At 41.6% G+C, this 27,729-nt stretch overlaps 2 protein-coding genes across 6 annotated transcripts in view; one reads left to right on the top strand and one right to left on the bottom strand.

Moving 5' to 3' along the window:
- The first annotated feature begins 9 nt into the window (after nucleotides 1-9).
- On the top strand, nucleotides 10-20,218 carry cel.2 (carboxyl ester lipase, tandem duplicate 2). Its single transcript, XM_039764305.1, has 11 exons — nucleotides 10-84; nucleotides 328-475; nucleotides 9,093-9,212; nucleotides 13,758-13,955; nucleotides 14,083-14,213; nucleotides 14,361-14,468; nucleotides 14,724-14,841; nucleotides 14,995-15,181; nucleotides 18,457-18,660; nucleotides 18,736-18,933; nucleotides 19,054-20,218. Exons 1-11 carry the CDS (start codon nucleotides 16-18, stop codon nucleotides 19,244-19,246), a joined length of 1,674 nt encoding a protein of 557 aa, XP_039620239.1. The 5' UTR covers nucleotides 10-15; the 3' UTR covers nucleotides 19,247-20,218.
- A 1,957-nt stretch (nucleotides 20,219-22,175) lies between these two features.
- The window catches only part of LOC120536021 (ral guanine nucleotide dissociation stimulator-like), a 177,691-nt gene continuing 172,137 nt past the window's right edge, over nucleotides 22,176-27,729 (bottom strand). For 4 of the 5 annotated variants that reach the window (XM_039764311.1, XM_039764309.1, XM_039764306.1 and 1 more), the window contains 2 exons: nucleotides 26,712-26,826; nucleotides 22,176-24,493 (listed from right to left, as the gene is read on the bottom strand). In XM_039764311.1, coding sequence (XP_039620245.1) covers nucleotides 24,318-24,493; nucleotides 26,712-26,826 — 291 coding nt within the window. In that variant the 3' untranslated portion in view covers nucleotides 22,176-24,317. The remainder of the gene's footprint in view (nucleotides 24,494-26,711; nucleotides 26,827-27,729) is intronic. The other variant, XM_039764308.1, reaches the window with a different exon arrangement.

Genomic DNA, 27,729 nt, shown 5'->3' on the forward strand with positions numbered 1-27,729 from the left:
AGACGAGGAAGCATCATGGCTCTGAGGGGGATGTTTGTGTTTCTGGCGCTTGCCTACTGCTTGAACATAGCTTCTGGTACTACGGTGAGTTGTCAACAAAGTCCTCATGGTGGCATGAGTGAGAGGAACAAAACAAACAACCGACAAAAGGGTCAACCCTGGCAAAACTAATATTACTCACTTTAGACATGGGCAAGGAGGTACCAGCGAGGGCACAAGATCGCCTTGCAGTATATACTGGCATGATGGGTCGAGGATGTATGAAAAAAACGGTCGATCCCCTAAATATTTTCTTGATCTCTGTTTGTCGCGACTGTCTTTTCACAGCTTGGCGTGGTGTACACTGAAGGTGGCATGGTTGAAGGCACCAATAAGAAGGTGGGATTTCGAAAATACCTTGATATCTTTAAGGGCATTCCCTTTGCTGCACCTCCAGGGAGATTCGAGAACCCCAAGCCTCACCCTGGATGGTCAGGTAAGACCACTACCACATCTGCTTTCTTGGCGCTGTGCCTCAAAGCTCCCAGGTCACACAGTCCAAGGGCCTCTTTGAATGGGTCTGGGTTATTGAGATCACTGGTCCACCCACTTCTGTAAATGTTGGGTCTCTTCCCGTTTTCTATCCACCCACCCATTTCTGAAATCTTCTCATTTAGAGCAGGTTTGCCGGGAAACTTTAGCCTGTCCTAGCAGGCGTCCAGCACAAGGCAGGAGCAACACCTGGACAGGACAGCAGTCCATCGCAAGGTGAACACACATGCACACATCAGGGGCCAACATAGCATCAGTGATCCACCTAAACTTTTTTCGATTAGACAGTTTTGGGGGGGGGTATCAGAAAATCAAGTAAAGGATTTAGGAGTCCTAGTGGACTCAACACTATCCAGTATGAGGAAGTCGGGAGTGGCAGAGAAGTATGTAAGAGTGGTACAGGATATGAACGAGGGCAGTGTGACAGTGGTGAGGTCTGCGGTAGGAGTGATGGATACGTCTGAGGTGGAGGTGGGATTACATTAGGGATCGGCTCCTAGCCCTTTCTTATTTGCAGTGGTGATGGACAGGTTGACATGCGAGATTAGACAGGAGTCCCTATTGACTATGATGTTTGCTGATGACATTGTGATCTGTAGCAATAATAGGGAGCAGGTTGAAGAGACCCGGGAGAGGTGGAGATCTGCTCTAGAGAGAAGAGGAATGAAGATCAGTAGAAACAAATTCAGAATACATGTGTGTGAATGAGAGGAAGTTTCAGTGGAATAGTGAGGATGCAGGTAGTAGAGCTGGCGAAGGTGGAGGAGTTTAATTACTTGGGATCAACAGTACAGAGTAATGCGTATTGTGGAATAGAGGTGACAAAGAGTGCAGGCAGGGTTGAGAAGGGTGTCAGGAGTGATTTGTGACAGACGGGTATCAGCAAGAGTGAAAGGGAAGGTCTACAGGACGGTAGTGAGACCAGCTGTGTTATATGGGTCAGAGACGGTGGCACTGACCAGAAAGCAGGAGACAGAGCTGGAGGTGGCAGAGTTAAAGATGCTAAGATTTGCATTGGGCACGAGGATGGACAGGATTAGAAATGAGGACATTAGAGGGTCAGCTCAAGTTGGATGGTTGGGAGACAAAGTCAGAGAGGCAAGATTGTGTGGGTTTGGACATGTGCAGAGGAGAGATGCTGAGTATATTGGGAGAAGGATGTTAATGATAGAGCTGCCAGGTAAGAGAAAAAGAGGAAGGCCAAAGAGAAGGTTTATGGATGTGGTGAGAGAGGACATGCAGGTGATGGGTGTGACAGAGCAAGATGACGAGGACAGAAAGATATGGAAAAACATGACCCGCTGTGGCGACCCCTAACAGGAGCAGCTGAAAGACAACGAAGGGGTGAACTCATCACTATCATCTGCCAGACAGTGTTCAGAAGCCATTAAGAAGGCTAACAGAATGTCAGGTTATATTGTGCCTTGCTGTGTAGACTGCAAGTCCAAGGATGTTCTGCTCAACTTTTACAACACACTGGTGAGGCCTCATCTGGAGTACTGTGTATATATATATATATATAAATAATAGAGTGTGATAGACGTCTGTCAGTCTGTATGCTCCTCTATTAAATTCTACACCTTTTGACCAATCTTGAATACTTTTTTTTTTTGGTGGTGATCAACTTTTCTGGACCAAATTTTGCCTAGTCGCTTCCTAGGGCCATAAGAACAGGACAGTACAGACTACTTTGGGACCCAAAAAAAGAAGTTTTATTTTTTTCTGTGTACTACAATTTGCACATCAGTGCCACCTGCTGGCTCAGAGCAAGCAAAACCTCCAAACAGACTGAAGCCAGACTAGCAGACAAAATGACCAGAGCTTAATGTGATTTACCCGGTCAATGCTGTGTGCTTCTTCTGTCTCCTGTAATATAAAAAGGAGTATGATGGGCTTTTGCAGGGGGTGTTGGATGAGGCTTGATCAGAAGTGAAAGTGCAGCGTATCACAAAAGAGGATCAAAGGATTGTTGTTTAACTCCTGCTTTATTGGCTTTTCTTCACAATTTAAGCACTACAAACTATCCACCTTGAATTAAGACCAGTCAGACATGACAGCATTCGTGGTTACAAACCAGCAAGGAGTAACCACAATTCTAGAATCCAGTTGAACCCAAAAAGAAGTACGAGAGCAGAGACATTGATGGAGAGATAGTGTGGGTGACAGTTGGGGCAGCAAGCAGTGACAAAACACATCAGCCTTTGCTTTCTTTCCTTAACCCATTCTACAAATATAGCCGGGCAATGGCTGGCACTTTGGCTAGGACTGGACTACAGACTTCATCACTTCTAGTTTCACATTTAAAGGTATGGTCTTTCAATTTTTCTTTGAGCTATTCCAACTGTTTCACGTTCCATCTTGGAGCCGTGATGCCCAGGATAACGTGACAAGATGAATGAAATAGCTGAAAGCATGTCACCAACGTCGAGCCTCACCCTGTTCTGTGGGATACACACTGTCTGGTGTTCCTAAATTCCTGCTTTCTTCACACACTGACTAGAGAGTTCATGTTTGGTTGTCTACTCACTCCTGGCTCCTTGAGTGTCACTCTTCATTGTGCATTGTTCAGGCTTCTCAGAAGGTGCAGTTTTCATTTAACTGCGCTTTTCAATCTCTTCATTAGAAATGAGAAATTCCATTCTTTTACTATTTCAGGACATCAGGGGTTACTGTATTTTACTATTAATCCCCTTGGATTTGGTGAAACTAGAAGTGATGCCAGCTTCCAAGATTTTTGTATTTTGTTGTGTTTTTGTATGAACTGCACCATTCCTAATAAAACCAAAAATCTGCTATTTTTGTATAATAAATGGCAGCCCTTACTAATATGTACGTAGTATTCATGCACGGCCGGAGTGTAGTAGTTCAGTGTTTTGGCGACCTCTGCTGGCCTTTTTTTTACGCCGCGCTGCGTGGACTTTAGCCGGCGGAACGCCTGCCTTCAGCTTCCGTTTAGGCGCGAAGTTCGTTTTGGTGGCTGTCGCTCTTTTCTGTACGGCGGGAGACTTTCAGGTAATTCGAATGAATTTGACCTTTTTATCTCTTAATAAAACACTACGTATGAGTATGAATCTCGCACAAGTGTATATATTTTATTGAAGTATTTTTTATCAAGATGTTTATATTTAAAAATAAATAAATAAATAAATAAGCATGTTTATGGTACAGCATTGTCGGGCAACCGGTGCGCCGTGGAATTTCTAGGTGCGCCGCGAAAACTTTTGTAAAATATTTAAAATTGCTAGTGTTTTTGAACTTTTGGTTGATTTAAAAGATAATGTTTAAAATATATATATTTTATATTGTTAAAACAGATAACGGAACACTTACGGAAATGAAGTCTAAGAAACACGAGAGACTTCAAATGATCGACAAGGAAATGCGCGTCTGTCTTTCGAAAATTGATCCTCGCATCAATCCATTATGTGCTGAAAACAATCTCAACGTTCACATTAATTAAATTTAAGATTTATCATTTGATTCCTTTATTAATAAAATGTCTTTCAAACTTGTAAAATTAACTGTTTTTATTGGCGATTGTCCATAGATTGTGTCGTCAATGACTTTATTTATGGGCAGTCCCTCAGGTGCGCCAGCAAAGAAAATTTTTGGACTTAGTGCGCCGCAACTCGAAAAAGGTTGCCTTTCACTGTGGTACAGGATAACAATTATGTCTGCTCGGCAGTATTCGTGTTTGTTGTAATTTCTTTTAGATAGCTTTCTGTTCGTTTACCACATACATATCAATTTAAAGTTTAGCGATTGTCACCATACTTCTGCAACAACTGTTGGTTAAAAGTTTACAAACATAACCAGTAAAAACTTTATTACTCTGTTTGATGACATGCTGATGTATATTGACAGTTTTAGGAAAAAGTGTAATTTTCATAATACAGAGGAAAAGGAAAGCAATGCATAGACAGTTAATTATGAAAACGACTACTCAAAACCACACAGGGTACTGCCAGAAATCTCTTCAGATCTCCACAAAACTAAATGAAAACAGCAATACATAAATACTGTAGTGATATATGGCAATAAACACATGAATAACACAACACTGTATAAGCATAAATAATTAAAGTATCATGGAATATATTTTTGTTGCTTATTTCCTTTTTTTTTTTTTTTTTTTTTATTAATTTTATTATAATCAATACATAGTAATCAAGTTTTACAAAAAAAAAGAATTATGCTAAGAACAGATCGATCCCCACCCTTGAGAGAGAGAGCAAGCCAAATGGTGTAAAATTTAAGGCTTGTAAAAATACCTAAATCAACAAATTCTCTGTGCTTTATAAACTCATTTCAAAATATTACTGATTAGATCCTGCCATGTTTTGAAAAAAGTCTGCACAGATCCTCTAACTGAGTATTTGATTTTTTCCAATTTTAAATAATATAACACATCAGTTTCCCACTGACTTAAAGAGGAGAGTTTGGGTTCTTCCAGTTTATCAGAATAAGTCTGCGTGCCAACAGTGTAGTGAATGCAATCACAATTTGTTTGTCTTTCTCCACTTTAAGACCCTCTGGAAGAACCCCAAACACAGCTGTTAATGGGTTAGGAGGGATTGTGAGTCCAAGACTGTCTGAGAGGTAATTAAAAATTTTTGTCCAGAATAATGTTAATTTGGAGCAGGCCCAGAACATGTGACCTAGTGAGGCTGGGGCTTGGTTGCAACGTTCGCAGGTTGGATCATGCCCTGGAAACATTTTGAGAGTTTTAGTCGAGACAGATGTGCTCGATATATAATTTTGAGTTGTATAATTGTATGCTTTGCGCATATGGAGCTCGAGTGAATTCTCTGCATTGCTACTTTCCACTCCTTTTCTGATATATTAATTGAGAGGTCATTTTCCCAGTGTCCTCTTGGATCTTTGAAAGGAAGGGATTGTAAAAGGATTTTATATATTGTAGAGATGGAGTCTAACTCCTTGAAATTGAGCAATAATTTTTCCAGCGTGGATGAGGGTGCAAGATGAGGAAAATCTGGAAGGTTCTGTTTAACAAAGTTCCTGATTTGAAGATAGTGAAAGAAATTTGTAGCTGGAATGTTAAATTTGGAATGTAATTGTTCATAGGATGCAAAGACGTTGTCTATATAAAGATCTCTAAGCAAGTTAATTCCAAATTTTTCCAGATATTAAAACTGCATATGTTTGTGAGGGTTGAAAGAGGTGGTTCTTTTGCAGGGTGCCACAGAAAGAAGCTTCTCCGTCTTAAAATGCTTTCTACATTGGTTCCAGATTCTAAGTGAGTGGAGCACAATTGGGTTATTAGTGTATTGCCGATAACGTGTGTTTATTGGAGCACAAAGCAAGGAATACAAAGAAGTACTGCAGGATTTTACTTCTATTGCGGTCCATGCCTGTGTATGTTCTTCTATTTGTGTCCAGGTTCTTATCGACTGTATATTTGCCCAGTAATAAAACTGGAAGTTAGGTAGAGCCATGCCACCTTCTGCCTTTTGTCTTTGTAGGGTCGCTCTTTTGATGCGTGGATGTTTAGAATTCCAAATAAATGAGGTTATTGTTGAATCTAATTGCTTAAAGAACGATTTATTAATGTATATTGGTATGTTTTGAAATAAAAAGGAGCTTAGGAAGAATATTCATCTTAACAGTGTTAATTCTTCCAGCTAGTGTGAGATGAAGGGTTGACCATCTATGCAAGTCTTGTTTAATTTTTTCCATGCAGACACGAAAATTTTGTTGATAAAGAGCTTTATGTTTACTTGTGATGTTTACCCCGAGGTATTTAAACTGTTCTGCAATGATAAAAGGAAGGGTGTCTAATCTAATATTATATGCTTGCGAATTCACCGGAAAGAGTACACTTTTATTCAGATTAATTCTGAGACCAGAGAGCTTTTGAAATTCTGTGAGTGCTGCTAAGACTGCAGGCACAGAATTTTCTGGGTCCGATATATACAGTACCATGTCATCTGCATATAATGAGATTTTCTGTTCCAGTCCTTCTCTGCTAATCCCCTTTATCTGATCAGTATTTCGACAATGTATTGCCAGTGGTTCAATGGCAATTGCAAACAGCAGTGGTGACAAAGGGCATCCTTGTCTTGTGCCACGCTCTAGTTTAAAGTAGTCTGAGCAAATGTTATTGATGCAAACTGAAGCTTCTGGGTTAGTATACAGTAATTTAATCCATGCACAAATGTTCGGGCCAAACCCAAACTTCTCCAAAATAGTAAAAAGGTATTTCCATTCAATCATGTCGAATGCTTTTTCTGCATCCAATGATAATAATATTTCTGGGGTGTTTGATTTAGTTGGTGAGTATATTACATTAAACAGGCGTCGAAGATTTGAAGATAAGTGTCGGCCCCTAATAAATCCAGTTTGGTCTTGTGATATTACGAGGGGAGCACTTTCTCCATCCTTCTAGCTATGATTTTAGAGAGTATTTTAACGTCGTTATTCAGAAGTGAAATTGGTCTGTATGATGCACATTGTAATAAGTCCTTATTTTGTTTTGGAAAGACAGTGATTAGTGCTTGGCGAAAGGTTTGTGGAAGAGATTGGTTATCTCTGGCTTCTGTAAATGTTGCTAATAGGAGGGGAGCTAGCTGAGCGGAGAATTTCTTGTAAAACTCTGCAGGGTAGCCGTCAGGGCCTGCTGCTTTTCCACCTTGGAGTGACTTTATAGCATCCAGTAATTCTGATAATGACAGAGGTTTATCGAGTTCCTCCACACTAAAAGCGTCAATTTGTGGTATCTGTAATTTATCCAGAAATGCATTAGATTGTATATTGTCTTCTTTAAACTCAGTAGTATATAGGGATTTATAGTCGTCTCTAAAAGTGTACATTATATTTTTGTGTTCGATGATTTTATCTCCATTCGTGTTAGTAATTACCGAGATTGCGTTGCGTACAGTTATTTCCTTTTGTATTTGTTTAATGATTACTTCATCTAAACGCGATGAAATGAAAACTCGTTTTCACTCGTTAAAGTTGAGAGGGCGGGTTCTAGCAAATACTGCGTTTTGATTGGTGAATCGTCAATACGTCATAACATACGCAACAGGATTCCGAAGGCTAGCAAAGCGTTCCTGGGTGCTTCTATTGCGGACACGAGTGCAACAAAACGTTACCCAGAATTGATGTACAAAGTCGCGACTTTCATTTAAGAAGTCTAAACTCTGTGTGTTCTCTTTGCCTATAAATGTAACATTTCATGGCCACAGATTTATGCTCACTCTGTTGATGATTCACCAATCGACAAACGCAATGCCCACAATACCCGCCCTCTCATCAGATTTCATGTTGCGACGTGTCTTGCAATAAACAAACGAAGACATCGTTTAAAAATGCATAGAGAAATAAGCAATAAAAGGACAATTCCGTAACTCATTTAATGAATTATGTTCACATATCACGGTGTTATTGTTCATTTATTGTCGCATTTCACAATATATTTATAATTCATGTATTGATTTATTCAGTTTTGTCCAAAATGTTCTTCCATATCTCAGGGGTACAATGAGACGTTTTAAAAGTACATATTTATTTAGAAGTAGAAATGGTGTTTGACATAATTCAGTTCATTGTTTTGAAACATTTAGTGAGACCGATTAAAAGAAAAAGAATGCAGCCTTTCTATAGGGTGCCCACTAGTGACTTGATAAACTAAATTAAAAATACTAGTACACCCTAAACATATGGGTGCTTCCTGCTAGCCTGAAAAATTTCTACATCTTACAGTAGTACCAAAGCAGGCTTTATAAAAATGTTTGCAGTAAATAAATAAAACATATTATTATTATTATTATTGCAGCACAAACTTATAGCATGCACACTCTGCGCACCTAACAAAAAACACAGTTACAATGTACGCTTGTTTTTCTTAATGTTGGCTTTATAAAAAATGTAATCCATAGTGCCAGTATACAAGGTGCTGTTATAAGCAGGTGCACAGAGAAGGGGTGGGGGGTCAGTCGTAATATCAATGCACCCACCCAATCACACACCCCAGAGGTGGTGCACCTTGATGAAGTGTCTGGTTTTGACCTTCTCAGTTTCTTTTTTCTTTCAAATCAGAGGTGGCCATTTGCTGTTCTCATTTTTGACTGTCTTGTTTCATCTGAACTACACAGCTACATTATTATTTGAAGTGAGTGATATCATATTTGTATACAGTTGGTTTGCAAGTAAGGTTAGTTTTGAAGGTCCTGAAATCACCCTAAATAAAAAAAAAAACCTGAAATGAACATTTTATGGTGGTCCTAAAGTCATTTAGAGAATCCAAGGAATAGCAGCTATACTAACAGTTAAGAAGTACTGCATGAGATTGAAAAGAATGGAAGAGAATCAAGTGAATCCCAGCATTGTCACAAGGCTTTTGCTGTGTATAGTTACTTTGAGAGGAAAATCAAACACAGTAAAAAAAAAAAAAATAATGCGAGATGGAAAAAGAAAGGTTAAAATTGATTTTCTGATTTTCATACATCTATTTATGTAATTTATTCTGCAGTTTATATTCTCCAATCTCCTTGAAGTTTACATTAAGATATTTCACAACTTTCTTTATTTTGGTGCAGGTATTCTTAAGGCCAATGAGTTCAAGAACAGGTGTCTCCAGATGACCCTTCTGCAAACTAATACTCGAGGTGGGGAAGATTGTCTCTATCTGAACATCTGGGTCCCCCAACATGCAAAAGGTGAGCTGAAGAGTATAGAGGTGGGTGCACTGGCCTCCCACAATGTTTGTTTTACCTGCCTTGTCTACTTTGTTGTGTACTTCCTCTTTAAAATGACTATGTACCTGTTTTGAGGAACTTCCAATGAGTGAGTTAGGCTCTCAACTCCATAGTAGTAAACACGCTTTCATTAAACTGAGCTTTGTGTGTACTTAATGTCCTGTTGAACTTGAATGCCTGGTGTTGATATAATTATAAAGTTGATAGGGCTGAAAAATTTAGTGCAACTGACTAAAAGAAAAAGTATACCCTAAATACTGTATATGGTTGCTCCATGCCAGTCTGAAAAAAATAAACCTACATCTTACAGAAGTTCCATAGCTAGTTACTAACCCATAGCAGACCTCACAAAAAACACAGTTGCAATGTACACCTGTAGGTTCTTACTGTTGGCTTCATAATCAATATACAGTCCGCAGTGTCAGTACACAAGGTGCTGTTACAAGCTGGTGCACAGTGAAAGGAAGAGACTGTGGAACCTACTGAAACACACTTTGCAACCCTTAACATACCGCAGCTATCTGTCGCAGCAAGTTTAGACATTTTGGGAAATAAGGTGCTGTCAAGCTCCCTGTCCTTAATAATTATACTGGAGTTTTCCTCAGGGTTTCCTTCCACGAAGTTTCAGGAAGTGAGCGGTGCATCTGGTAAACTGATTTCTGCTTTCTATTACAGTATATAAAGCACATGTTCTTGTTTATCACGGTACCGAACAGTTTGAATGTGTTTGCAAGAATATCACTGTACTCTGTCTGTACAAGTTAACACTATTCCAAATAATTAGGAAATTAACTTTTTAAGCTTAATTATCTAATTAAAACTAGTGTACCAGTGATCATCAAAAATAAATAGAAATAATTAATCAAAAATATAACGGAAAGAAAAAGGTAATCATCAAAAATACATACATAATGGAAAGAACCCCAACATAAAATGCAAAATCCTAATTCTCAAACTGAACCAAGTTTGCTTTACTTGAAGTTTCTTACCAAATAAAACACACATATATATAATCTGTTTAACTGAATCAAAAAAGCTAAAGACATTACAAACCTGTTTTGGCCACTGTTATTAAAAATAAGGTTTCCAAAAATATGCTTGAAAGGATCATGCTCTGTCTCTCTGAGTCAAAAGACATCAACTTCAATGAGAATGGAGGCTGGAGGGGCGTTAGTTGGTTAATTAGTATTATATTGTATTTTTGCCCTTTTATTTGACACTCACTGCACGCCCAACCTACCTGGAAAGGGGTCTCTCTTTGAACTGCCTTTCCCAAGGATTCTTCCATTTTTTCCCTACAAGGGTTTTTTTGGGAGTTTTTTCTTGTCTTCTTAGAGAGTCAAGGCTGGGGAGCTGTCAAGAGGCAGGGCCTGTTAAAGCCCATTGCAGCACTTCTTGTGTGATTTTAGGCTATAGAAAAATAAATTATATTGTATAGTATTGTTAGTCTGTGGTGGGCTGTCGCCCTGCCCGGGGTTTGTTTCCTGCCTTGCGCCCTGTGATGGCTGGGATTGGCTCCAGCAGACCCCCGTGACCCTGTAGTTAGGATATAGCGGGATGGATAATAGTTGGATAGTATTGTTAGTTCTGACGTTTGCCGGCTAGTTGTGTGTACCAGACTGCCCTTTGCATTTTTTGGCCAAACAGCGTCCTTGGGGAAAGGTCTGTAAGGTCAGTGTGCATTTTTTTCTTGAGCCTCTGTTACCATCTATGTCGATTTTGTGATGGCAGACTGGAAAGAGTAATGTGTTTGCATCAAGTTCTGTTTCCTTTTGGGGAAAACAACAGCAGAAGCTGTCACAAAGCTTCAAGAGGCTTTCAAAGAAGAAGCTTTGAGCCAGGCAAGGGTTTTTACTTTTAGGTGCTCGAGCGATTGTGTGATGCAGTGTGAAGAAAAAAACTACCTGAATTGTGGCGATCAAGCGAGTGGCTTCTGAATCATGACAACACAGTATTGAGTGTGTGACAATTTCTCACGAAAAAACGCGATGACAACGGTCCCCCAAAACCCTGGACCTTGAACCTTGCGTTTTTTTAATTTTTTTTTTTTATTTCCAAGAATGAAGAGGGACCTTAAAGGAAAGCATTTTCAGGATGTAGAGGAGGTCAAGAAGCAAATGACAGAGGCACTGAAGGCTATCACTTTGCAAAAGTTTAAGAACAGTTTGGAACAATGGAAAAGGTGGTGAGACAAGTGTATTGTGTCTCAGGGAGAGTGTTTTGAGGGTGATTCAATTTTGGAAATATTCAGAGAAATATGCAATTTTTTTTTTTAATTCTCGTTATTTTTGGGTCCTCCCTTGTATATGGATCCAAGCCTGGAAGTGGCAGAGCTTAGAAGGTCTACAGGGAGTGGTCAGGCATCATCTGGCTGCAGTCCTTTGGAGATGCAGATGGAAAGGCAAGGCTGTTAGTGACAATGCTCCCTGGGGTGGTAGTGCTTACCTCTTCAGAGTCTTAAAGGTGTCCCCTTTGTGTGACAATATACACTGTATTTCTGTCAGTTAAAGAGGTACGATGCTGACTATAGTAATAAACTTACAACAAGGAGAGTGGAACTTCTCAGAGAAGGTGAGCCTCAACCAAAGAGACAATTACACTGGAGCTTGAGGAGGCCATTGATAGAAATCTAAGGGCCACAGGCCTACATGATTAGGGCCCCTCCAATTAGCTGAACTGGCAGAATGCAAGGGAGGAAACACAATAAGGAACAATTAAGCAATAAAAAAATCAACAAACAATCCATGCAGGTGGTGCAGTGGTAGCACTGCTGCTTTGCAATAAGAAGATTGTGGGTTTGCTTACTGTGTCCTCCCTGTGTGGAGAGCATTTTGAGTAGTAAGGAAAGTGCTATGTAAAGAATTATTATTATTTAGTATTAATTCATTTATAAGATAATAATTACTAACACAGGAGCGGCACAGTGGCGCAGTGGGTAGCACTGCTGCCTCGCAGTTAGGAGACACAGGTTCGCTTCCCTGGTCCTCCCTGCATGGAGTTTGCATGTTCTCCCCGTGTCTGCGTGGGTTTCCTCCTACAGTCCATAGACATGCAGGTTAGGTGCATTGGCGATCCTAAATTGTCCCTAGTGTGTGTGTGTGTGTGTGTGTGTGTGTCCTACGGTGGGCTGGTGCCCTGCCCGGGTTTGTTCCTGCCTTGCGCCCTGTGTTGGCTAGGATTGGCTCCAGCAGACCCCTGTGACCTTGTGTTAGGATATGGCGGGTTGGAAAATGACTGACTGACAATTACTAACACATGAATATTTTGCAAATGTGCAAATACAAAAGTGAACAAATTACAATAATTAACATAAAACAAGAGCAAAAACAATGAAAATAAAGTTCAACACATGGCAGGACAAAGCCTCCTCTAAGGTGGCCTTTTGACACCCAGTAAAAATATTAATACACACTAAAGATACAGGGGGTCCTACTGCTAGCTTAAAAAGTAATATTAGAAATATAGCTTAGGGAATGCTATCTGATATAATGTTGGTAGTGCTGATAGGTAGTGGACTGTTACTGGCTTATTATAAAAACATTAGAATTATTTTTCTATTGTTATTGCATAGGATGCAATCTGCTGGCAACAATAATATTATGGTTGGGGTAAAACTTGTATAAAGGGGTGCTGCCTGTTTGAATAACAAAAAGAAAAAATTACTAAAGATTATACTGTAGGGCGACCTGCAGCTGGTCTAATAAAGATGTTGATTGTGCTAATACAGGGTACCCTACTGACCCAATTCAGTGTTGTCAAATGTAACTACCATGCTGTAAATAGTGATAAAACTGATTACACATTGGAGTCCTCCTTCTAGTGTAACAACAGCCAACAGTGTAGTATAGTAAAAACAGTAGTACAGCTCCCAAGAGTACCCATTATTGGCTTAATAATCACGCCTGCAGTGCCCAGTTATAGGGTACGCGCTGCTGGCACAATAACATTATTAATACAGTGGTACATAGGGTTTTGTTCTGTCTTAATAAAAAGCAGTAGTAGTAGTAGTAGAGCAGCTTATATGAGTGCCTTCTGCAGACCTACAAATGCTGGTAGCGTTGATGCACTGGCCCCTTATTTGCCAAATAAAATTATTACTATAGTCTATTAAAAAAGAGTGCCTCCTTTTTGTCTAATAAAACAATAGTACAAGTTATCTGCTGGTCTCATTACACTGTTGGCAATGTTGACGTACATGGTGACCCCTACAGATATTACAACACTCTAGAGAGTACGAGGGTGACTGACAGACACAAGCACCACCTACATCCATGGGTGTTCACTTGATTGTTGGCACTAGCATTTCAAAAGGTACCCTTGGTCTAAAACACTGGCACAGCCTGTAAAGATTTTGCCTGCTGCTGGCCTAATTAATGGGGACTCAGGAAAATTAAATAGCATTGAAAATTGCTAGTGAAGGAATCCTGTTTAGCTCACTGGCACAATAATTCTTCCATCCAGGCTTCTCACATCCCTGTTACCCCCAACTCCCTGTTTGTGTTTCAGTGTCTACTGACCTTCCTGTCATGGTCTTTATTTATGGAGGCGCATTCCTGGTGGGTGGATCCCAAGGCCCCAATTTCCTGGATGATTATCTGTACAGTGGAGAGGAGATTGCGATGAGGGGAAATGTCATTGTGGTGACCCTGAACTATCGCATTGGAACTCTGGGCTTCCTAAGCACGGGTGACTCCAATGGACCAGGTGGGTGACCTTTAAGGGATCTTCTCATAATATGAGTTGGGGTGATTGTAAAATTCATGCCGAGGTGTCACTGAATATGCGATCTAGGTCCTCCAGTCTCATTATTACTGTGAATAATGTTTTATAGGAAATTACGGCCTAAGAGACCAGCACATGGCCATTGCCTGGGTCCATCGCAACATCAGAGCCTTTGGTGGTGACCCCAATAATCTCACCATCTTTGGTGAATCGGCAGGATCTGCCAGCGTCAACCTCCAGGTGTGTGAGAGTTGGAGAGTGTACGGTCAACAGAATTTACTTGCAAACCTAATGAGATTTTTTTCTTGGGAACATGTCAGAACTTTCTACCTGCTTGTGATGCTAAGAATCTCAAGTTACAACGCCTGTCACGGTTTTCATTTTCAGATCCTGTCTCCTTACAACAAAGGGCTGATCCGTAGAGCCATCTCCCAGAGTGGTGTTGCGCTAAGTCCCTGGGCGACCAACACCAGACCCCTCTTTTGGGCCGAAAAGGTAACTTTCTTTAGGACATTATGGGGATGTTGTCTTTTTGGAAGAAAACTGTGATTACGTAAGCACTCGTACCACTAAGGCCAAGACCCCGAATTTATCATTGCTGTGAGACATGAACATGCAGGACTTCTTTGCACTGACATCATACATGCCAAGTCTAATCTATTAAGCATCTTCTCAGATGAGGACCAAACGCATCCATAGCTTCACTGTCCGCCATGACTTATTCACTTTCCCTGTGTGTGTTTTCCTCAGATCGCTGAGAAAGTTGGCTGCCCAACCAATGATACGGCTAAGATGATGGCCTGCATGCGCATTAGTGACCCTGTGGCCCTCACTCTGGCAGGCAACTTGCAGCTGTTTAACTTGCAAGGTCAGTAGACAAGCTGCTGCAAATGGAAGAAGCCTTTGTGTTGGTTTAGTCCCGATTCAGAAAGGACTCCAAAGGGAGACCACCGCTTAAGCAAGAAGACTATGATCAGGAATGAGGTGTAATCTTAATATTTATGGTCATTTCTCCCTTTAGAGCCAGTGGTCTTCGGACTGGGCCTCTCCCCAGTGGTTGATGGTGACTTCATCCCAGACCATCCTGCAAACCTGTATCCAAATGCAGCTGATGTGGACTACATTGCTGGGGTAAATGACATGGACGGCCACTTTTTCGCAGGATTTGACGTTCCATCAGTCAACAAAAAGAAGGACACAACCCTTCCGTAAGTCTGTAGCAATGGCCTTCCATTTAGGGTGGAAACATGGGGTGATATTTACTAACTAATCTGACAGGCAACGCTGAAAATGACCATGAAATCTTTTAATGTTATGCAGTGCTTCTCATGGTTAACGCCACTCAAAAAACGCCATGCAACAACAACAACATTTATTTCTATAGCACATTTTCATACAAAAAGTAGCTCAAAGTGCTTTACATAACGAAGAATACAAAAATAAAAGACAAAATAAGAAATTAAAATAAGTCAACATTAATTAACATAGAATAAGTAAGGTCTGATGGCCAGGGTGGACAGAAAAAACAAAAAAAAAACTCCAAACGGCTGGAGAAAAAAAATAAAATCTGCAGGGATTCCAGACCACGAGACCGCCCAGTCCCTTCTGGGCAAAAGATAAACGTGCTAACAATTGGAGCTTTACACTGAGATTCTTTAGCTCCTTAACTAATACACAGATACAATTTCATGTGGTATATTTATTGTTTATTTTTTATTTATTACTGAGTTTCACCGGTCATGTTCAACATTGTCTCCTTTACCTGAAACCTGAGGAATATCATCTGATGTTTGCTTCATCCACCAGATCCACCTTCACACCAAGGACTTGTAATTTAAAGATTATGATTATCTAAATCCCCGTGTCTGCGTGGGTTTCCTCCTGGTACTCCGGTTTCCTCCCACAGTCCAAAGACATGCAGGTTATGTGCATTGGCGATTCTAAATTGTCCCTAGTGTGTGTGCCCTGCGGTGGGCTGGCGCCCTGCCCGGGGTTTGTTTCCTGCCCTGCGTCCTATGTTGGCTTGTTGGCTGGGATTGGCTCCAGCAGACCCTCATGAACCTGTAGTTAGGATATAGTGAGTTGGATAATGGATGGATGGATTATCTAAATTGGCAGTCGGTGTGTGCATGAGTGTGCCCACAAACCAACCCCAAAATCATGATGATTTGGTGGAAATTGATTAATTCAGTTTCATAGGGGGCTGAATCAGTGGCACATACGTTAACACAACAGCCCCACAGTCTTGGATTTGAATCCTTGCCCATTTACCGTGTGTGTGGAGTGTGCACCTTCTCCTCATGTCTACATGACTTTTTTCATTTGTTAATCTCCCACATTCAAAAAGTGTGCATGACAGGATGTGCTCAGTGTTCCTGGTGTGTACTCTAGTTGTGTGCAACTTTGAACTGGATTAAGAAGGCTTAAGAAACATATACATGAATGGGTATTGCGTCAGACAGCATGGTGGCACAGTTGATAGCATCACTTCTTCTCAGTTCTTTGTAGAGTTTGCAGATTTTCTTTGTCCATATGTTTTCTCTAAGGCCTCACTGTCTCATGGTCTGGTGGCACACTCTCTGGTTGTATGTGGCAACCTGTGATGTTTCATCGAGAGAGTTTAGTGTCTTTCTGTGTCCATGTGGCTTTCCTAAAGCAGTGTACTGGGTAAAGTCTAAATGAGCCCTAGTACAGTCGTGGCCAGATGCTTTGAGAATGACACAAGTATTGGTTTTCACAAACTTTGCAACTTCAGTGTTTTTAGATCTTTTTGTCAGATGTGTATTTCTATGGTAGACTGAAGTAGAATGACAAGCATTTCAGAAGTTCCAAAGGCTTTTATTGACAATGACATGAAGTTTATACAAAGAGTCAATATTTGTAGTGTTGGCCCTTCTTTCTTTTTCAAAACCTCTGCAATTTACCCTGGCAATCAACGTCTGGGCCAAATCCTGACTGATGGCAGCCCATTCTTGCAGAATCAGAATTGGTAGGTTTTTGTTTGTCCACCTGCCTCTTGAGGATTGACCACAAGTTCTCAATGGGATTAAAGTCTGGGGAGTTTCCTGGCCATGGACCCCACATTTTAATGTTTTGTTCCCCAAGCCACTTAGTTCTCATTTTTGCCTTATGACCCAGTGCTCCATCATTTGTTGGTCACCAAACTGTTCCTGGATGGTTGGGAGAAGTTGCTTTCGGAGGATGTTTTGGTCCCATTCTTTATTTATGGCTCGGGATCAGGGCACCAGCAGTGCAGAGATCGCTCAGGAATGGCAGCAGGCTGGTGTGAGTGAGGTGAAGACTTCTGAAGGATGGCCTGGTGGGTGTCAAGAAGGGCAGCAAAGAAGCCAAGAAAACCATCAGGGACAGACTGATATTCTGGAATTGGACTGCTGAAGACTGCTGGGCTAAAGTCATTTTCTCTGATTGTTTGGTGCAAAAAGAAAAGGTGAGCAGCGCTACCATCAGTCCTGCGTCAGGCCAACAATAAAGCATCCCGAGACCATTCATGTGTGGAGTTGTTCCTCACGCAGTGAGCTCACTCACAATTTTGCCTAAGAACACAGCCATGATTAAAGAATGGGACCAAAACATCCACAGAGAACAACTTCTCCCAACCATCCAAGAACAGTTTGGTGACCAACAATGAACAATCCAGCATGATGGAGCACCAGGCCATAAGGCAAAACTAAGTGGCTCAGGGAACAAAACATCAAAATGAGGGGTCCATGGCCAGGAAACTCCCCAGACTTTAATCCCATTGAGAACTTGTGGTCAATCCTCAAGAGGCAGGTGGACAAACAAAAATCTACCAATTCTGATTCTGCAAGAATGGGCTGCCATCAGTCAGGATTGGGCCCAGAAGGTGATTGCCTGCTAGGGTGAATTGCAGAGGTCTTGAAAAAGAAAGAAAGAAGAGCCAACACTACAAATATGGACTCTGTATAAACTTCATGTCATTGTCAGTAAAAGCCTTTGAAACGTTTGAAATGCTTGTCATTCTACTTCAGTCTACCACAGAAACAAACATCTGACAAAAAGATTTAAAAAACACTGAAGCAGCAGACTTTGTGAAAACCAACACTTGGGACATTCTCAACACTTTTGGCCATGACTGTAGTGTGTCTCAACACTTCTGCTGAAAATGACACGTTGGCTGAAAGTCCTCAATGTTGTGTCACGCAGAGGATGTACAGCGTGCTTCATTGTGGCTCTCAGTTTTGTCTTCATTTTCTCTCTTCCCCCGCTACCTCCAGGGGGTCCTCAATGTAACTAATAACTAAGCCTGTCCTTTTAATTTGCTTGTTGATTCAGTGGGCCACTTTTGAAGTGATTTTACCACATAAGAGTTGTATAACGTAATGGATGCCACTCCCCACATTAAAGTAGTGCTGTTGCCTAAGAAAGAAAAAAAACAAAAACGAGTCCGCTCTGTACATGAATTATGACATTTCTACTGACTAAGCCAAGGTTTGTTTCCCAGCTCAGACCTGTACAAGCTGCTGCTGGGCCTGTCCAAGGATAAGGGCGATCCTGCTGCCAAGGACGCTTTTGATCTCTACACGCAGAGTTGGGGAGCGAGCCCCTCACTGGAGACCATTAAGAAGACAATAGTCGACGTGGAATCAGACTTCCTCTTCATTGCCCCCACATATGCGTCCCTCTGCTTACATAACCAGCACGCCAGGTGAGGCCTCCTTGACGCATCTGGGATTTGGGGTTTGGAGTAACGCTGTGCCTCACTGGCATCTTTGTGTTGCAGTGTGGGTAAAACATACACGTATGTCTTCAATATGCCATCCCGAGTGCCATTCTTCCCAAGTTGGATGGGGGCAGAGCATGCTGAAGATTTGCAGTATGTCTTTGGGAAACCCTTCACGACCCCACTGGCCTACTTCCCTCGACACCGAGACGTCTCCAAGTATCTGATTGCGTATTGGACCAACTTTGCCAGGACAGGGTAAATAGATATGGGAGGGGGCAGTGTGTCCCCCCCAACCACCACACAACCGTATGTCTTCATGAATTCATGGTGCCAGGATCAGTGCTTGTCTGCAGCATTCATTCTGTTATTCCACAGGGACCCCAACAAAGGAGAGTCTGATGTTCCCGCTCAGTGGCCTGCATTTACCTGCAAGGACCTCCAGTACCTGGAAATCAACAACAACATCAAGTACAGCTCGGTCAAGCAGAAGCTGAGGACCCGCTTTGTGCACTTCTGGGCAGATGTTTATCCTACCTATGCGGATGTCATCTCGTCTCCCACTCCATAGACTGCCCCGTGTTTATTTAGGCTAGCACCCCATCAAAATCTTTATTAAAAACCAATTCAGATGTATAGTCACGGTTTAGGCAATATTAGTAAATCTCATCCCCAAGACAGCCTTACATGGACTTCCTTTGTTAAAGCCCACTCACCTGAGCAGACCTGGACCGGTGCAGTAAATAAAACACCTCCACAGGGGGTCTAGACCAACCTTCTTCACTAACCCACTGACCCTGGCCTTCTTAATTAAGTGACAGCCTTGATCAACAAGTCACAATCTAAAAGAACTCGACAAAGATCCCACATCCCTACATACAAATACCACAATTAAGCCTCAACTGATCCGACATTCAAAAAGTTGTTTTTTTTTAAACTCCATTTATTAAAAATTCACTTTTCTACAGTCACCTTCCTTTGCAAAGCACTTTCCTCAGCATCGTACCAACTTTTTAATGCCCAATTCCTACTCCTCCCACCTTCAAAGTTTCTCCACTTTTAATATTTTCTTGTCCCTCGTAAATCACACCCCTGCTCAGACCCCTTGGCTCTCTCTTTCCAGAACATGCCTGGGTCACCAGCTGTAGTAACCTCTCTGACCTGAAGACACACCTGAAGTTAGCTAAAGCTCACCCAAAAGGCCACATTGCCAGAGCCGTGTTCCTTCCGTACAAGTCAATTTGTCACTTTCCCGTCACCTTCACCTCTGACCACTTCACTCTGGGCTGTGGCAGATGGCAACTCCTCTTTAGGCACCACTCACAACTGCGCTATTGTCAGTCCATGTCCTGCTCTGCATGAGGCGCACAGTGACCACCATACGCTAGGCGGGCTAATCCAGCAGAGTGACAGTCCAAGACTGGCAGCGTTCTAGTCAGCAAAATAAAGCGATAGCAGTGACCACGTACCACCTCACATCTGGGCACGGGCATGGTTTGTTGTCTTGGAACTTAACATAATAAAGGGCATCCATATGTAGTTATGTCTGTGGTTTGGAGGTTTGGATGTGCAGTGTGTATTTGATTTTATTGCTCCTGTCCGTTTTTTTTTTTTGTTTGAGACCTTCATCTTACTGAGGATTGCCTGACAAGTCCGTGGTCAGTGAATGGAGACAAAGCCACCTCTAAGGGAAGGACTGAACATTTCCCATTCTTTAACATTTTCAGGGCATAAAATCTTGTGATAATAGTTGATGTCAACCTTCTTTCCTGTGGTGGCAGCTATAGGAAGCAGTTTACACCACAGACTCCTCTTGTCACCTTACCTGTCATTTAACACGTCATAAAAAATACGGAAACATGAATTGCTTTAGCATGGGTGTTAACTAAGGAAAGGCACTTTTATATAACCACAATACTGCAGGCTCAGTAACTCTCTTGTGTGACCCCGAAGTAAGTCACATCACCAGCATCTTTCTGGAGCCAACGTCACATGATGAGATGTGTGCTTGTGGTGTGTGTCAGACTTGATGATTGCAGTTGCTGATCCTGTCGCCAGACCTTGTCAGTTTACATTGATTGTGAATTGCTGGGCATGTCACATTTAGCGCCCACATGTCAACCTTCCAGTGCAGTAACCGTGCCTGACAGAGTCAGTGCTGTATGAAGGGTTAACAGAAACAGCGAGTTCAGCCACAATATCTGTCTTTTTTTGTCTTTTCTCCATTCTTCGTGGTATGTAAAACATGAGACATCAGACAGACGGAGCTTCTCTTCTGTGGGTGAGATCCAAAATATTTGTGTTCCTTACTCCTCATTGCTCCATTCTTTGTGTTGTAATTGTGAATGTGCATTCATTGGTTGTCAGCTGTCACACACACTGAGCCCATCCTTAAGACTAAACATAAATTTCAGGAGTGAGTCATGGACTAGTTCAGGGGTCCTCAATCACAGTCCTGGAGGGCCGCAGTGGCTGCAGGTTTTTGCTCCAACCCAGTTACTTATTAAGAAGCACTTATTGCTCAAGTAACACTTCTGCTTCACTTCATTTGTCTCGCTCATTAAGATTTTGAACCCTTATTGCATATTTTGTTTTTAAACAGCTGCATTCTTGGTTTTTAATTGCTTCTAATTAGCAACAACATGCAAATGACAAAAGAGACCAGCATTTCTCCATTTAGCTTGTTACCATTTTACACCTGTGTGTATTTATCATGCACTATTGGGTTTAATTAAATACTTGGAAGGAAAGTGAAGGACTGAATTGCTCATCCATTTTAGCCTTCAAATCATTTTCTTGATATCCTTAGAAAGGGGAAGAAAATCTAGGATAGGAGAATGACTTGACATGGCAGAGTTAAAGCAGTAACAAGCCATGAAATTAAATTATTGGCAAGAATTGCTTTCTAATTAAGCAACCGGGTTAGAACAAAAACCTGCGGCCCTCCAGGACTGTGATTGAGGACCCCTGGACTAGTTGAAATGACTTGCTGGGGATGTCAAACTGCACAATGGGAAATCAGTGACGTACAGGAAATCTAGGCCTGAAAGCCTTTGTACCTGAAAAGCACCAGGGGATGTGGCAGGAAGGCGTTAGACGCAAAGGTCTGTAATCCTGGAGTAGGTTGGTGCCGGCCCACCTAGCCTTGGGTCTTGTTCAAAAAGCGGACTGCACTTGTTTTTAAGATTAGGCACCTACTCTAAATTTTTAAGATTAGGGACCCAGGTGTACCTGGCCTTACCCCCACGAACCTTAAATTCAGGGTTTGTAGCTGGGATAGGCCAGTCTAAAACAAACAACAAGAAGCAGACGGTGTCCACATTTTGAACAAGACCCCTAGTCTTCAATGCTGGCACACTGGTTCTTAACTTGATTTTGTCAAATTAAAACACGTCGTTCTTTGCCCACCCCTTACCGATAGAGGAGACACAATCCTGTCCTTTGGAATGAGCCCAGCATTAAGGCAGTATTGGTAAGAAGCAACGCATAGGGGGCGCCAATGCTCACATACAGCACACTGTTTTCTTTATTGTACATTTTGGGTTTTTGGCCAATATAATATACACAGTGCCTTATTGTTAGAGACACACAATGGCTCTAAAATACAAAAAATGACTTTACAAGTTTGACAAGGAAAACAGAGGCATTTCAACCAAAATGTAATGTAATAAACAATGATTGTGTTATAAACATTATATATATATATATATATATTAATTTATAATTACATAGGAAAAAAATGTACAATGCTACACATACACTATATACAAATCAATAAATAATGAACACCAGGAAGAGGGTACTGTGGATAATGTTACCCACAACTCTATTTCTTTAGAAAAAAAAAACAAAAGAAGTAGACGTTTTTCAAGTAAAAAGAGCCACATGTGGCATGAGACTGAGGAGTCAAAATTTCGACTGCAAACATCTGACACTTTGGGGCATTTCTGTAGAAGACCACCCCCACCTCATCCTAAGGCTCGCCCCCCTTTTCTTTGGCGATTGTTTTCAACGGAGGCTCATGGGGTCAGGAGGGAGTGACAATGTGAGGGGATGGCTTGGCGATTCTGTGGCCCCAATTCCCGTCACCCTGCTGAGCTCATAAGGCCACCTAGTGGAAATGCGGAGAGATTCAGCGTCAAGAAGGAGAAACACGAGTCTTTAGTAAACAACAAGGATAAATGGAGTAAAATACAAAACGAGAATATCCAGGAAAATCGCCACTCACACAGTGTCATTTTATTTCAGCCCACCTCCATCTCCTCACCCCACCTGACCCCTCACACTCACAGGAATGCCGGCCAGCATATAACAGACTCTAACAGCGTTTGCAATGTTTTGTGGCACAACAATTAAAACAAAGCCGTGCTGCTAGTTTCTTGTTAAGTGGGGCGCACCGACCAGCTTGGTAGGGTGGGTCATCCATTAAGAGGGTGGACATGTAAAAATATAATCCCTGGCAGGAAGACTGCCAAGTTAAGTGCTACTGACCCCAATTATAACATGAGTGGACCCTTCTACTGTCCATCACACCCCGGCTCAAATTGTGTCAAGGTGACTGTTTATATTAAAGGAAAAGGAAAATGAGAAGTAGTAACGACTCTTGGATGAGGAGACAGTGTATTGGTCAGTAAAGGCATTCACTGCGATGTAAGAGACTGCCCCCATCATGCCCCGCTCCTAAGCCCTACCCCTCAGTCTTTGGCACATACCTTAGAAACCCAGAGTGACTGCAATACAAAGTTAGAAAAGGTCACATGTAGGCACCGCACGTGCCTCAAAAGGCACTCTGCACTCAGAAGTTAGCAACCCCAACCCTCAACACCCACACAGACACACGCACACACATGCCAATGTCCACCAAGTTCCACCTCATGGAGGGAAACCACTGGCTTATCCAAAGCAGGGTCCCGCCTAATACTGTGTAAAGTGATTCAAGTCCTCGTGCCAGCACTACCCACCTCACTGTGTCCTTTGTAGTCAGGGCAGACAGATGTCATCAGTGTCATCAGTGTCATTATCCTTAACAGGGGGGCAGGGTGAAGTGAAAATCCCACTGCAGCTCCCCTTCCAGTTCTGTAGTGGACAGAAGCAAACACCTCACAACGTGAAATCAAGTGTTTGTCGGGTCTGCCAAGTCAGTTGCTCAAAGCTGCAGCTCAAACTGCAGAAAAGGTGCTTTTCTTAATCTCAGTTCAAATTAGTGTTACGCCGAGTGCTCAACAGGGTGGCAGCAGAAAAGTGAGAGGAGAGAACCGACCACCCAGTGTCCATCCCTTGAAAATGCCACTTGGTAACCACATGCCTTTGATAATCCGTGACTGATCCTCGACAAACTGGAACCTGCGGTCTTTCTGTGAAATCCCCAACTGGAAAGTCGGCAAACCGTTCCTTGCCCGCAGAAAGTGTTTCTGATTTGTGTGTTTCACCTCATGGGCACACAGTGGCTGTACCTTCCATAGCTCTGGGCAGAGCTGATCCGAAGCACCACTCCATCCTACTGCACAGTTCCTAGAGTCCACATCTTATGCCCTTGGCAACGCTCACAGCACACTGTGCTTCAGGTTTTGCTCATTTCTTTGAGCCATGAGGCTGGGCCTTCTGCACCCTGCACCCCCCACCCACCTGCACCAGCAGAAAGTCTAAAAGATGCCCTTGGCAATCTTGAGGCCCTTCTGCTTCATGCGGGGGAGGGTGGAGCTTGCCACGTGCTTTGCCCGGCTCCCCTTGGAAAAGCCCCGCTTCTTCAGAACAAAGTCATAGTTGGCAGACGAGTTCATGGCATAGAAGACGTTGGCATTGTCTGGAATCTTCAGTTCTGTAAGCAAACAGCAGCAAAAAGACCCAAAATTAATACATAAATAAATAAATGGCAACAGGAAACTGTAAAATAAAGGAGCACTTCCAGGATTGTTCTACAAGAAACCAATATTTGGGGGAAAAAAAGGCAACTTGCCAAACTAATGTGCAACAAGTAGTGAATATGAGCAGCACTGGAAAAATCTAACAAGATGCCCATAGAATTAGTCCTACTCTGTATACCATTCATGGACATGAGACCTAACAAAACAAGGATCCTCATTTTGTATAGCGCCTTTAAAGAACGCTCTGTGTGCACTGGCTTTCAAAAGTAAATAAGGTCAAAGCCTAATAAGGAATGAAAAAGAAAAAAAAAAAAAAGCATCACAGGAAATAACAAAACGACATTCCACCCATTATTTGGGCCCAGTTTGTCAGAGTTTTGTGATCTCGGAGGCCATTCCAGGAGCATTTAGCGCAAGGCACCACTCACACCAACTGATCTACCTGTAATAACCAATCTGTCTTTTGTGTAGCACCTTCTACTTTTAAGAGGCCCTCAAAGTCAATAAGCTAATGTAAAGTATTGTAAAGAACAAACATGAGCAGCATTAGTCCAATTTGCACTTTCTATTTTCTAAAGTGTCTTTTAATGCCCGCACTGCTTCCAAGAGAAGACTCATTAAACAACTGCATGATAAGGAGAGAACACGAGTGGCATACAGAAATTCAGCAGGACAAGTGTCCGTCCATCTCTTTGTTATATGCACAATCGGTTTCTTTATTTTAGCAGTGCCTTTCAAACTAAGCACTATTTAAAAGAGCTTTTAACAGCCACCTAACTAATCCAACGCATCACAAACAGTAAATGTACTGGGAGTTGTTCTTTTTGGCACCTTTCCTAGTGGGCACTGCTTTCTAAGAACTTTGCAAAACTGGCTAACTAAGCTAATCAATATTAAACAATAGGTATGAGCAATACAAAAAATACAAGGGACGTTCAAAAAGTTTCTGTATTTTTATTTGTTCGGTGGAAACAGTGAAAGCGGGTGGAGGAGTAATTGGGCACGACGCTGAGAGAATCGCATCACAAACGAAGAGTGACGATGTAGAAAAATGATGTAATTTGTTTTTGAAATTCTTAATAAATAGAGTTAAAAAAAAAAAGTGCAGAAACGTTTTGAATGTCCCTCGTACAACAATAATTGGAATTGCATCTTAAATAGTGCATAATGCGTTTAGGCAAACATTTTATATGGGAAAGTGCCTTCTTAATACAAAACAATTTATTTGTGGAGTGTAAAAGTCATAAATGCATTGAGGTGGCATTTAAAAACGTCTTTTATTCACTCATATCTGTCCAATAGTAACATCTGCCATCCTTTATTCTACGTAGGACCTTTCACGATGCTGTCCTCAAAGTCCTTCTCAAGTGCATTCACACTGCAGTTCGAAATGTGACGACATATTGTAGAAAACAGTCCATATAAAGAAAAAAAAAAATCAATCTTTGATTTAGCTCCATTCATAGGAAACACAATTTACAAACGTTCCAAAGTAAGAGTTTTAAACTTGTTTAAACAGAAAATGGAGTAAATATTGAAATGAAGTCAGAAGAGCATTATTTCTACTGACTACAACATCAAGAAGAGTTCATTGGAAGGGAAACATCAGAATAATATTTGCTTATAAGGAAAGGTGCCCTCTAAAACAATTTACCAAAATATTTTCCCCAGAAACTAATGACAGATTAATAGGAATCCACGTATTCTGATCATTTAAAGGATAAAGAAGCACACTGATATGCCAGCAGAGCTTCATAGTAAGCACTTTCTGTACTGTTTTTAATAGAAGGGAATTCTTAATTTTGCATAGCAACACACCTTTATACTGACCAATCACAGCTCAGGTTACACACACACACACACACACACTGCATTAGGCATGATTAGTAAGCAGATGTGTGTGATGTATTAGTCAATTGGCCCCAGCTTACACATCCCTGAACTGGATTTAGTTATTTAGATAACGGATGGACGCAGATTATTCACAGCCAAGAGAAATCTAACAAGTTGTCAGCCAGCAATCCTTCTCCAAGTTCCAACTGGAAGACAGTAATAACCTCATCTTTATGCATCATTCTGAAACTTTAGAAAGACATCCTCTTAAAACATGAATGGCACCGTATTAAAACTCATCCTTGTATTCAACCCACTATAATAACAACACAGACTGACCTTTCTCCTCAGAGATGACCTGCACCAGCTCGTAGTCCTCTGGCCTCTCCCTGTCCAGATTGTGTTTCACCATAGCTTTCCGTATTACAACTGGTGTTTTATCCTGGCTTGTCACCTGTGTGGAGGGGTCAAAAAGAAAAGGAGTGAGGATAAGTCTACGCAGGTAGATGCACCTGAAAAATGAGGGGTTTTAACGCATTATATGCAGACTTTGGCTACAAATGACACATTTGGTGTCCTCCAGCTATGAAGACAACTTGAATAAAATACAGTACAGTATACATTTAGTCAAATAAATGGAATTTTTGGAAAGTCCACATTACACAACCTTTAGTCATGGGGAGTGTCAGATTTGCTGGGCACAGTTGCTTATCTTGTTTGCCAGACCACTTCAATTGAAACAACTGGAAATCACTGCCTGTGTCACCCTGAACATCCGAGTGCCGACTTTCTAACATAGTTGTGTTCACCCCTTTTTTCTGACAACCAATAGGGCGCTGCCTGATGGACACCGCGCCAAACAAAGGATTATCAGCCATAATCTTGGCCCCTTTCTTTCTTTATTCCATTCTACCGTGGCAGAAAAACATGAAACATCAGACAGACGGGCTTCTCTTTAGTTTCTAAGTTCCAAAACACCCACCTTCCTTATTGTTTGTGCCTGCACTAAATATATTGTACTTCCAAATGAGCATTCAGCGGTTGTCAGCTCTCATACACACAGAGCCCACCCACCCTTACAACTAGTCTGAGCCACAGACTAGCTGGATATGTCACATTAAACAAATGGCTTCATGGAAGTGCGCTGCTAATTGGCTTCGACTTACTAGGATTACATAAATGAAGGCCAGGGCTGTGGAGTCAGAGTCAGTGACAGAAGCAGTCATTTCCTTACAGGAGTTGGAGTCAGAGTCAGTAAAAAAATGTACCGACTCTGACTAAATGTAAATTTTAATTCAATATATTAAAAGTTCACTTACACTAATTCAATTAAATTTCTTTTTATTCTATCCTTTTG

Source organism: Polypterus senegalus, chromosome 9 (genome assembly GCF_016835505.1).
Source record: "Polypterus senegalus isolate Bchr_013 chromosome 9, ASM1683550v1, whole genome shotgun sequence".
Classification (NCBI taxonomy): domain Eukaryota; kingdom Metazoa; phylum Chordata; class Cladistia; order Polypteriformes; family Polypteridae; genus Polypterus; species Polypterus senegalus.

What these genes read in the sequence shown, in the direction of transcription:
- cel.2 (XM_039764305.1), top strand. Translation starts at nt 16, where the DNA reads ATGGCTCTGAGGGGGATGTTTGTGTTTCTGGCGCTTGCCTACTGCTTG. An exon ending in GGTCCCCCAACATGCAAAAG is followed by an intron (nt 9,213 to 13,757) that starts GTGAGCTGAAGA and finishes TTTGTGTTTCAG; the next exon opens with TGTCTACTGACCTTCCTGTC. An exon ending in GGGTGACTCCAATGGACCAG is followed by an intron (nt 13,956 to 14,082) that starts GTGGGTGACCTT and finishes AATGTTTTATAG; the next exon opens with GAAATTACGGCCTAAGAGAC.